Source organism: Diadema setosum, chromosome 5, assembly GCF_964275005.1.
Source record: "Diadema setosum chromosome 5, eeDiaSeto1, whole genome shotgun sequence".
Taxonomy (NCBI): domain Eukaryota; kingdom Metazoa; phylum Echinodermata; class Echinoidea; order Diadematoida; family Diadematidae; genus Diadema; species Diadema setosum.
This window is the reverse complement of record NC_092689.1, coordinates 41886515-41898745: the sequence shown is the minus strand read 5'-3', so window position 1 is coordinate 41898745 and position 12231 is coordinate 41886515. Positions and strand designations below refer to the sequence as shown.

At 38.1% G+C, this 12231-nt stretch overlaps 1 protein-coding gene across 1 annotated transcript in view; it reads right to left on the bottom strand.

Annotated features, from left to right (window-relative positions):
* Window positions 1-12231, bottom strand: part of LOC140228300 (annexin-B12-like) — a 41913-nt gene that overhangs the window by 8959 nt on the left and 20723 nt on the right. Inside the window, exons 7-10 of the mRNA XM_072308527.1 lie at window positions 9181-9267; window positions 8402-8483; window positions 8009-8217; window positions 6783-6873 (exon numbers count right to left, since the gene is read on the bottom strand). Of these exons, the coding sequence (XP_072164628.1) occupies window positions 6783-6873; window positions 8009-8217; window positions 8402-8483; window positions 9181-9267 (469 nt within the window). The remainder of the gene's footprint in view (window positions 1-6782; window positions 6874-8008; window positions 8218-8401; window positions 8484-9180; window positions 9268-12231) is intronic.

The following is a 12231-nucleotide window of genomic DNA, read 5'->3' as shown; positions in this document are numbered from 1 at the left end:
CGTTTTACCATAACACACCTTCATGCCAAATTTGAAGATGATCTAAGAAGAACTGCAGCCAGTAGAGTGCTCACAAGAAAATCTCTGCGGCGGACGCGGCGCAACGAGGCCAAATCCATAGTATCCTCCGAACTCTGTTCGGGGGATACAATGAGCGGATGACCTATATGTCAACACTCAGCATACTTTCACACCCCATGATAGGCAATACTATGCAAATGATATGCAAATGAGTCCATTATGCCCATTGCATATGGATATGAAAGATTGAAAATACTGAAAAATGTGAAATACATACACTTTGTATGACTACGTTCCTCTTTAACTGGAACATTTTCTCTGTGTGTACAGCTATAATTGTCATCTACAGAAACATTCAAATCCAAACTTCAAAACTTTACCTATTCCTCTCACACTGAGGACTATAATTGCAGTCTATAATGTTCGGAACAATTGTATTCTTTATCTGGTATGTGTTTGTTGTTGTTTGCCATTTTCTTCTCTGCTGTCATGTTTGAACATGTGTTATATCTATCTTTTCATTTATGAAGCGCCATGAGCACTAAAAAGCGGACCTGTGCGCTATACAAGTAGCCACTATTATCATTATTATTATCATTGCTACTTCTACTACTATTACTACTACTACTACTTCTACTACTACTACTACTACTACTACTAATACTACTACTAATTGAACTCTGCAATACATCTTGTAAAATTATGTCTGCTGATTCTTTAACTCCTTTACATGTATCAGTGTTTTTTTTTTGTGAGTGGATATATGCTACTGTCATACTGTACATTGTATAGTACATGTGTGAATAATGTGCCCAGCTATTAATATTTACCAGGTACCATATTTTTTCCTTTCATTGACTTCACATTTTTCACAGAGGAAGACATTCAAAACTACAGAAGCACTCTGAGAGCGCAGACCTCCACCAAGCATGCAGCTCATTTCCACCACTGATCCTGTTCTTCCATAGAAGTGATTTCCACCCATACATACTTATAGCATTGTGTGCTGAAAGTCGCCCAATTTCCCAATATAGAAGCCTTTGTTAGGTCATAAACCCTCAGCTGCATGGCGCGCCTCGCCCTAGCAGAAACTAGAGCACGCACTTTAGTGCGCGCATGCAAACCTCAAATACGCGCAGCCTGAACTCCCAAATTCATTGACCCTACCTGCCAAAATATCAAAAATCCTTCATAAATTCCTCCAAAATTCTCAGATCACTACCAAAATTTGATCATCTGTTACTTGTATCAATCTAAACCTTTCCTGCAAGTTTCATCCAAATTCATTACCTACTTTTTGAGTTATTTTGCACACAGACAAACTAACTAACTAACAAACAAACAAACAAACAAACCAACGGTCACGAAAACATAACCTTCCCCCTTGGCGGAGGTAATAACACAGTAACAGCAGATTTGTGACAGAAAAAATCTACTTTGTCTGCAGATTATCCAGTCATTGTTTTGATAGCAGAAATTCTAAAGAATTTGATAGGGTTGGGGTTTTAGGCGGTATGGAATTGTTAAATGGTATTGTTAAATTCAAGTATCAGAATGGCTAATCACTTTCAACATCCAGCTGAATCCCTGCTTGGCAAACTGCTTGGCACACTCTTATTGCCACAAACTAGCATTAGACTAACATGAAAACATGTGAGTGGGACTGCAAGGACAGCAGCAATTCTGCTTAACCCACCACCTAGGCTTCAGTTTCTGTACCCGTTCACATGGGTGAACCAACATTTAAGAATTTTTAGCTGGCAGAAATGTATCAATACATTGCTTTGAAAGTGATTGCTATACAGAATCAGAGCATATGTGAGTTTTGTCCTGGCAGCTCATATTACAGGATATAACAGTAGTTGTTGAATTCATGTTCATGGAATACAGCAGTGAACACAGAAATGTACACATGCACGTTACATGATCAGGAGTTGATATTTTCACATGTTGTTAGATTTGCGAATAGTACCCAGATCGCAGAATTCCCACAAATAACCCCAGGAAAACAGGTACGGTATGAAGTCTCATTAATAAAGATTGTCTTTGATGCGTTTGAGGTGACAAAAAATGATGTCAAGTATCAAAACTAAATGCAATCGTAAAATTTGCTTTGTGTTTGCTCTGTGTTGTGGGCTGCTCAGGTACAGCCCTGTCGCGATTTATACAGCGACAGGGCTGTGTACAGTTAGTGTACAGTGTATTTACATAATATGTGTATGCACAGGCCTGTCACATCATTATCACAGCAAGTCATCACTGTGTATAGTTAGTGTACAGTGTATTTACATAATATGCACAGCCCTGTACAGTGTATTTACATAATATGTGTATGCACAGGCCTGTCACATCATTATCACAGCAAGTCATGACTGGTACTCTTAGTGGTCTCAGTCTGGTGGCCCCTGGCTGGGCCCCCTGCCTTGGGCCAGCACTTAGGCTCCTGGCCTCGGCCCGGCCTTGGGCCCCGTGAGCCCCTGGGCCCCTGGGCCACTGGGGCCCCTGGGCCTGGCCCTGAGCCCCTGGGCCTGGGCCCACTTGGGCTCTGGGCCCCTGGTTCCGGGCTAAGGCCCGTGGCCTTGGGTCCGGCCTTAGGCCCCGCCTTTGGCTCGGCTGTATTTTGTACATGGTCTATGTGAAATCAGGCTTGTCTGTAACTGTATAATTACAAATAATTACAAATAATCACAAATGATCATCAGGTCCATACTACATATTATAGGACTATATGAATATATGAATATATGATTATATGAATATATGAATATATGAATATATACAATGTATGTGATTATATATATTATTATATATGAATATATAAATGTGATCAGCCATTCTGTTACAGTGTCAGATCTGCAGTCATTCATATATAGCAAATTTTATGCATATGTATAAATGGCATACATTCTTGTGTACAGTATGCTACTTGATTGAACCAGCCAATGGAGAAAGAGCACACCATTGAACAATACTTGAAAGACATGTACAGTTCAATGACTCAATGCTTGTTATTATGAACTCTGTAGAGGTATGCAGCCCTCTTCAGATGGAAAACATACAGTTGGCTATCAAACAGAGCTTGCAAAACCATCAACAATTTATTGAGTTGGATTTGTGTGTGTGTGTGTGTGATAGAGCTATTTGGCTTGTTTCCTTTGCATGCATCATCACAAATTCCCGAAGTCTGAATAAAGTGAAACCAAGACCTTCATATAGATGTGCTGCATTGTAAGGTGCTGGATCAGATGGATCAGATGAATACAAATGAATACAAAAGAACAGTTCAATCTTCACCCAATGTTATTCATGTTGTAACATTCTATCTTGTTTATCTAACAAAAGTAATACTTTCAGGGAAAACATCAGAGGTGTAAAGAGCTGGCATGGTTCTACAGTTCATAAGAGATCACCTGGTCAAAATCCTCACATTGAATTTAACATATTACTGTGGAATACATTACATTAGTAAACACCCATCACCACTGATCCAGAAAAACCATCACAAACATCATTATGTGAAAGTTGAAAAAAATTTTTGGTTGGTTTTATACAACTTGTAGACATGTTGATTACTGGCAACTTTCCCACAATGATAATATCAACAAAAAAAAATCTTAAACACAGACATTGCAGAGAATCAGGTGCAAACACAAACACAGACACAGACACAGACACTGACAGAGACACAGACACAAATGCACACACACACATGCATGCACACATGCACATACATACACACACATTGCCATCAAACACTTTCCTTACATACACTTCAAAGTAGCCTGATATTCAGCTGAATTGCCACTTCCTCAACTAATGTGCATCTTCGGTAATACATTAATTCGTGGTACATGAGGCTAGACTAGCCTTAACCTAAGGCTACATTCTAACCCCAATTATAACACTGCTTCCCACCATGAAAACCTCAATACAGTTGCTGAAAATTGATACATACAGGTTTTGATATCATTAGATCTGCCAGACTCCATGGAAACCATCCAATGATACATAATTTGTCACAACACATTGGGATCAAAATCTGCCACGAAAATGATACCTAAGCTAACAAACATATAAACACAATTTCCAGAAAATTAGCTTTGAGGTTTACATACATTCAAACATGCAGGATATTGTGTAATTGAATGTAATAGGCCAATGTAAGTCACCATGATAACATGCTTCTTTAAAAAAAAATGCAAGTGTTGATTTCAACATATTCTTGGACTTGACATTCAGGACAGTAGCATTTAACATAATTATAAAACTTACTTGATTTTTGAATGGATATGAGATTAGTTTTATTGTCACCCAGACCACCTTCATTTGCCTTTTCTGGGGTTTAACCCTAACTTACCTGGGGGGGGGGGGGCCATAATGGCCCCCCCCTCGACAAATTCCGCGACCATTCCGCCGCGCAAAATTTTTTGACCGCGCCGCTCACTGACTTTTTACTTTCAAGTCTCGCGCAACTTTTGAGACCAAATTTGTCGCGACCGGGCATACCGTTCCGAAGCCACGCCCCTTCAAAAAATGTTCGTCCACCCCAAAATTGCTCAAAAACGTGATTTTGTGTACAAAGTCAATACAAATTGTGTTTTTTCAATTAATTCATATAAAGATTCATATTTTTAATTTTAATGGCTGAAATAAATGTATTTTAGTATAGCTATGCTTCTAAAGATGTGTATGACAAATTCTGCTGAAAAAAACAACAAAAACAAAAGTTTGAAAAAACAAAGAAATACATTAAAAAATGATAAAACAATAGAAAACATAGGAAATTAATTTTGATACTGATTTTCTTTTTACGTACAAATGTTCGGAATGTCACTAGGAAAATTTAAAACAAAAATCAGCATTCCATAAGCTTTTATAAGCCAATTATAGACGAAAATGAGTTTTTTTGCATATATTTGCATAATTAATTAATTTAAAATAAAAACTGCAAATTTTTTGAAAATTGAACTTAACAGTCTTGTAGATTACATCCGGCTTTATGTTCATGCAAAATTTTGCGGCGATCGCGCGATCAACGGCCGAGATCTGAAGGGGGGGCCATAATGGCCCCCCCCCCAGGAATTCAAGCTTGCTAAATAGCCCAGGTAAGTTAGGGTTAATGTCTCTATACCTTTATCAAGACATAGTCACACTTGAAATCAAAGACTAAGTGCGCAACTAGAAATGTCGCTATGGCGACTGGTATGCCTCCGCCATAATGCATGATTCTCCTAATAGGTCTAAATAGTACATGTGGACAATGTGTGATTACATTTTCACAAAATTGGCAAAATGTTAAAATGACAAGTTTGTCACTAATGTGATGAATGCTCACCTTCCTTGACCTAGGTTTAACTGGTTAAATAGGAGAGCATGTATTTGGGATTTACAGACTTTAACTTGACTTTGACCCATTCATATGTTTATGCATTGAGAAATTTTCAAGGTATGGAGAAAAAGTGCAATTTCTGTATTGAATAGTAAATTGTTACCATTTTCATCTGGCCTTTGACCCTAAAATTCATAAGCTAATCACTGTCATTTTCATTTTTTTTTTCATTCATTTATTTTTCATTTCCAACAAAAACATATAAATATATTACACAAATTGAATACAGTACGTGTACTTACATAAATTTCAGTATACAAAGTAAAGGATAAGTTTACAGAAAACTTGTAAGTATACGAAAATGTTGGAAATGGGGAGGAATGCTAAAAAGCAGAAGCAGGCAGAAGATGCATAAATATGTAGTACGTTTCAAGATAACTTGAGCCACTTCCTAGATATGGAGGAAAAACTTAGTTCAGCACTTTCACTTGATCTTTGACCTTTTGACCTTTGAGGCAAAAACAAAAGAAAAAAAAAACTTCCCAGAGAATCTCTATTAGGTTAAACATGCATACACCTAGTGTAAAAAAAAAAATAATAATAATCCTGCTGGTATGGCATAAACATGAGGGAAATATTTAGTAAAATTTTGAAGTGTTGCCCTTGACCTTTGACCCCTGACCTTTGACCCCATGAACCATAAATTCTCTAGATAATCACTGCCAGTCAGTACATGTATGTTCCATGAAGAGACCTTGAACAATTTCCAAGGTACAGAGAAAAAAGGTGAAGTTTTAATATTTTTACTTGACCTTTTGACCTTTGACCTTTGACCTCATGACTCAAACTTTCACCAGAGAATCTTAATTGAGTAATACATGTATACACTAAGTTTCAAGAAAATATCTTCAGGCATTCCATTGATATGATGGAAATAGTAAAATCTTATGTATTTGATCTTGACCTTTTGACCTTTGACCTTGAGCATGTGCGCCCAAAAGTTGACAGGCACAACTTCACCCCCTAATACACATACATGCCAAGTTTCATTAGGATACCTCAAAAGGTTTTGATAGTTACTTTGTCCACAAAATTCATTACGGACGGAAGGACGGACGGAAGGACGGATGGACGGACGGACGGACGGACAACCCGAAAACATAATGCCTCCGGCACCACTTCGTGGCGGAGGCATAAAAAGTGAGGATAATTCTGTTATTAATTCGATGACATGAATACCAGGTAAGTCTCAACTGTCATAAAACATGCATTATACCCTTAACTGATCACCAGTTATCTACAACATGGCGTGCATTGATTATTTCCCACTATTTTTTTTTTTAATCAATGGTACTGTCATATAAGAAGGGACATCAGTTTTCCACAATAAACATTGCGCTGGCAATCTATGGTATCTTCAAAGAGCACCCACCTTTCTTGTAAGCCTCCTTGATAGCCCTGATCTCGTCATTTGTCCTGGTGCACAGAATTTCAATCAGTACAGACTCATCGGTTCCTAGTCCCTGAGGACAAAACCATATTGTCAGCAAGTTAATCTTCCATGGATGCTTTAGTGTACCAAAGGAGCCATCAATTACTAGTATCTGACGTATCCATTTACGAGTTAAATTAGTGAAACTGCACAGGTGACTATTTGCTATTACACACACTTGATGTAAAAACAAGGGACATATGTGGTGGATGTTGACAGTCATATTCCACTCATATCATACGCAGAGAATGGAAAACTTTGATAAGAATGAGTATCAACAAAACATTATGGTTGTGTTGGACTGAAAAGTTGAATGGCTAAAGACAACCTGAGAAATAAAAGAAGGTTGTTTTTTGTTTTACACTTCTGACAAAGCTTCACATTGAAATTTGCTTTAGCTCTAGACAGTCACTTTACATACCGTCATTGTTGTAAGATTATAATTATCTTGTAAAGGTAAGGTGCAGTGGGCAAGGAAGCATTTTTCTACATTGCGAGCAGTATTTGCATGAAACTTAAATCATATTCTCATACATTGAGACAGCCACAAAAATACTGGCAGATATATTAATTGCTTTGAAGTCGCCCTGTACGATATAATAAGCCATTTAGGAGGAAAAAGATAAATTTGTTTACACTTGCAGTCAACATTTTGATTGAGAGTTTGATAAAATCTTCACATGATGCGGCCATGTGAGGGCTGTGGGCAGCATTATGTTTCGAGTGAGAGTTTGATATTAAATGCCATTTGGGATCAACAAGGTGGCTAAAGTCGTTAGCACACTTGCCTTTCAATCGAATGGCTCAGGTTCCGATGCGGGTTCGAACCAAAGTGATTCTCATTGAGCGATGTTGTGTGTTTTGATGTTGTCCCCTCTAGTTCAAGCAAAACACTATGATAGGACATAATATGGAGAAACTGTGCGTGAGAGTGTCACAACCCACACACGTAGAATGATCTCGCTTCATTCATTCATCACTTCGAGCAGGGTCCATACACCTGGTGAGTGATCCACTCCAAGTACTCACAACTGGACCCCATGGAAGATCAGTTAATAAATGCAGCTGAATATGGGCAATCCAACAATCTTGTGAGATGGAAAATGAAAACAAGCAAACAAACAAACAAACAAACAAACAGGTCACGATGCGATCACTCCACCCACCTTCATCGCCTTTCGGAGCATGTGAGCGTCAAATTCAGCCGGAAGCATGAAAAGGTGGAGGACAATGGTCTCCAGCTTTCCCTTCAGCTCTCCCTTCAGGTTCTTCTCCAGGTCCTTGCCGTACATCGTCTTGAAGTCCTTGGAGATCTGTCGCCTCTGGACCGCATTGCATGTCGTTGCCACGGAGATCACCGCCGTTTCGTCGCATCCTTGATAACAGGAGGGGCAGAAAGGATTGATAATTTTCACATCTCATGTCAACTTTCTGATAATACATCTACTACTCACTTGTCTGCTTTTACTTTATATGTGCAAGTCAATTGGACACAGTAAACATTCACATTCTTAACTGACATACAAAAATGTTTTGAAAAATGGATCATGCATATTTACCAAGTCCCTTCATTGCTTTACGCAAGATTTCTGCTTCTTTCTGTCCATTGAAGTTTGCCTTTGGCTTTACCGTCCCTGTACCCTGCAGGAAACAGACAATGAAATAAAACATGAAGAAAGTGAATGTACAATTGTACATGCCTCCCTCTAAATGATTCAGTCATTAATTTCCATTTGGCGACATATTGTTTATCTGACGGTTGCACACTTGTGCATCATGAGAATGCGTACGAAAAGGATGCTACAGTTTCAATTGGGATGGGGCTTCAGGTTTCCAGTGTTTTTTGATGATGATTTTTCCAGATAATGAGAAACCTCTCATGAAATATGAAAGAGCATAAGTTTATAATTCGTAGAGGAATTCATAGTTTATTTGATGAAAATTGGTTTTGAAATGGCTGATATATCCAAAACAAAGTGATCCCAATAAAAGGTGGGACCTACCTTATGTTAGGATCACTTTGTTTAATTTTGTTTTTAGACATCTTGGCCATTTCAAAAACGATTTTCTTCAAATGAACCTTGAATTCCTCTTAGAACTGTATGCTCCTCAACATTTCATGAAGTGGTTTTTAAGTATCTCTCAAAGTTTAAAGCTGAATCCTCATCTCAACCAACACTATGCCATCCCTTTAAAAGAAGCTCATTACAAACATAAAATGCATCTCTGCCAAGCTTCATGAAAAAAAAAAAAAAGAAGAAGAAGAAGAAAACGAGACAGCAGCAGGAGAGTAACTTTATCAAATTCTCCCTGACATGGTGTGAATGTAATTACCTACCCTAACAATGGCTCCTGCTGCGAGAGACATGCCTGCCATTTGCTGGGTGGGAGGAGTGGCTGTCTTGGTGACTGCTGGTTGCTGAACCTGAACCAAATGAGAAGAAAAAGCAAGCAATGCACAAAATATATTCATATCATTATTGACTGCAGCAGAAATAAAATGCACAATACGTAATTTTTGCTCATGAAAATTTCAAACCTGACACAAAATCTCAAAGTTATGAACATATGGACAGTAATGATACCATGTGCCACTGATGACACAGTGATGACACAAGAGTAACACTACACTAACAACGTTCACTGAATTATATGACAGGCTAATTATTACATCTAATACCTGTGGAGGCCTGATCCATTAGGACAGTAATACACTGCTACACCAGGTGTGATTTGCAGTACAGACAGAAGATGAACTTGTGACCAAACCAAAATGTCACAGAAAGTTGACTGGAAATGTCAAAATCTTGTCTTTTCTTTTTCTTTTTTTCTTTTTTTTTTGGGGGGGATGGCCGTACTGTTTGCAGTATCCATAGAGCACTGCTACAGTCATTACAAGCCACTGTCAGACATGTACATGCATGAAACCATTCTCAAAACCATGACAATTTTTCTAACAATATGAGCTATTTGTTTCACTGCTGAAATCCTCAAAAACAAAACTTTTGAGTCAAATAATCCCACTGACAAGACAGCTGAAAGTCTGATTAAAAATTCAAAGCTAAAACCATTCCCAACTAGTGGACTGATATACAATGTATGTACAATCTCTCATTAATCTTTTTGACTGGCTGACAGAAATTCCAAAATATTCTCAAATGATATTGCAAACAATCAATCCAGTTAAGAAAATGCATATTTGTTTGTTTGTTTTTTTAAGACAAAACACATAACAATGAAAAGTAATGCTGTAAGGCACATCTTCTTTTTTTTTTCAGGTTTGGAAAATGCTTGGAAAAGTAAGATCATCAACATTCTAAAACCTTCACACAGCAGCATGTGTACTACATTGTATACCACCACCAAACTGTACTCCTATTCTACCTGATATCTGAATGTGCACCAGCCACAATACACACAGACATCAAAATATTGTGTACAGGGCAAGCCACTCTTGTTATAATGAAGTCCTCGGGTCCAGCACTTTTCTTCGGTTAAATCGAAATTTCATTATATCCAAACAGTCAAGTACATAAAGATGTATCCCAATGATAATTTTGGGACCTGACTTTTTACTTCCTTGTAACAAAAATTTTGTTGTAACTGTGTTCGCTATAATGGGAGTGCACTATTGTATCCAATGTGTGGAAAATGTTTTTTTTTTTTTAATTATTATTATTATTATGAAACTCTATATACAGTATGTTCACTCACCTCTGAACTTTCAGGTTCCATTAGGACTATGTGTTTATATTTGCACAAACTTGACTTGACAATTAATCAGATCACTGATGTTCACAAGCTCTTTCCTTCAGACAGCAAGGCAGTCATTAGAAATAAAAACCCAATGCAAATATATCCTCTGACACCTCACACGAACAAGAGTTTTGCTGATAAGCAACTTCCCGATCACATTAAAGGTCAAAAAGTTGACAAAATTTCTCCACTTAAATCTCCAGAGAGTGGTGGCTGATGCAAACAAACTCTATCGTCGGAACTCTCCAAGAATCAGGATACAAACTTTCTTGACTGAAACACAGTAGAACGATATGTCAACAACAAATGGAATTAATCAGGCTGGCAAGTTCCAGCAGAGCTCCCCATCAAGACTGCACACGGCAGCATGCAGGATCAGACTTATAACTTTGGACATCTGGACTAGCCAAAATCCTTGAGTAGCCGATTGCGTCAAGTCCCAGAGAGGAGCAGAATTTGCGTCAGCTGCTCGACGTCTTCGTCAGAGCGTTGCGCACGGGCCGTCCGGAGAGGACGAATTTGATTTCCTACCCTTGGTGGGTGACTCACTGTACCCAGTGAGGCACCAAAACAAGGGGGATACCCTTTCACTGAAACATGACATCACTTTCCCTGAAAGCCTCGCACCACGACATCATGACGTCACGTAAAGCTTTCCACACTTAATTGAGGGACAATCGGTCATAACCTCATGCACCTGTGGCAAATTGGCTGGCTTCCTGGGATCATGGTGATCGACATTTGCATTACCCACAGGGCTTTGAACTAAAGTCACTATTTGAATCATTCTGGCATCAGAACAGTTGTTTGGCATTGAGTGCAGTAATTAATTGGAAAGGAGAGGGTTATTTCAAAATCCACACATGCATCACAGCCAAGAATGTATTTCTGATTTGTAGGTGACACTATCTTCCCCAGAAACTGCCCATGTGATTATTTTTCCAAGTCATTCCCCCTCTTCAGCAGAAAACACTGGAAATACTCTCATTGAGCATCACATTGGCTATGCCAATGAAATGTCACTGGAGAAGCTGGCATCGGGAGGGAAACATTTTCCACACAACATTACATCCAAAACTTTGTGACCCTAGTTTGATCGTTACAATGTCACTGCTTTATTTGCATGTTTCTACTATATGTACATGTACATGATATATAAAAGTGTACATATGAGTTTGCATTGCCAGTATGTGCACTCTGTGTAATCTACTTACTTATCTTTTGCATGTTAATGTGTTTCTATGAGTCTAGTTTATGGTTGATTACACATAATGAATATTGCAGTAATTTTGACAGGTCAAAACTGAAGTGAATGTTCACATCCATGCATAAATTTGAGAAATTTTCCAGGAAAAGATTAAACATTCTTGATACACTTGAAATACAGCATAATTTCTGTTTTGAATTTTTTTTTTTGCATTACTCTCAAGAAAAATATCACATATCCTGCTTGCTCAAAAAGCTTCAACTACACAAATTCCACATACTTACGATCTTATGACCAAACAATATTGAAAACTGAACAAACACAAACAAAAAATCTGCTTGAGAATATTAAACAGATATGTGTTGACACAGACATGCTTATGTAAGACTTGTATAATCAGTCATTCAGCAGACACAATGCTGTCTT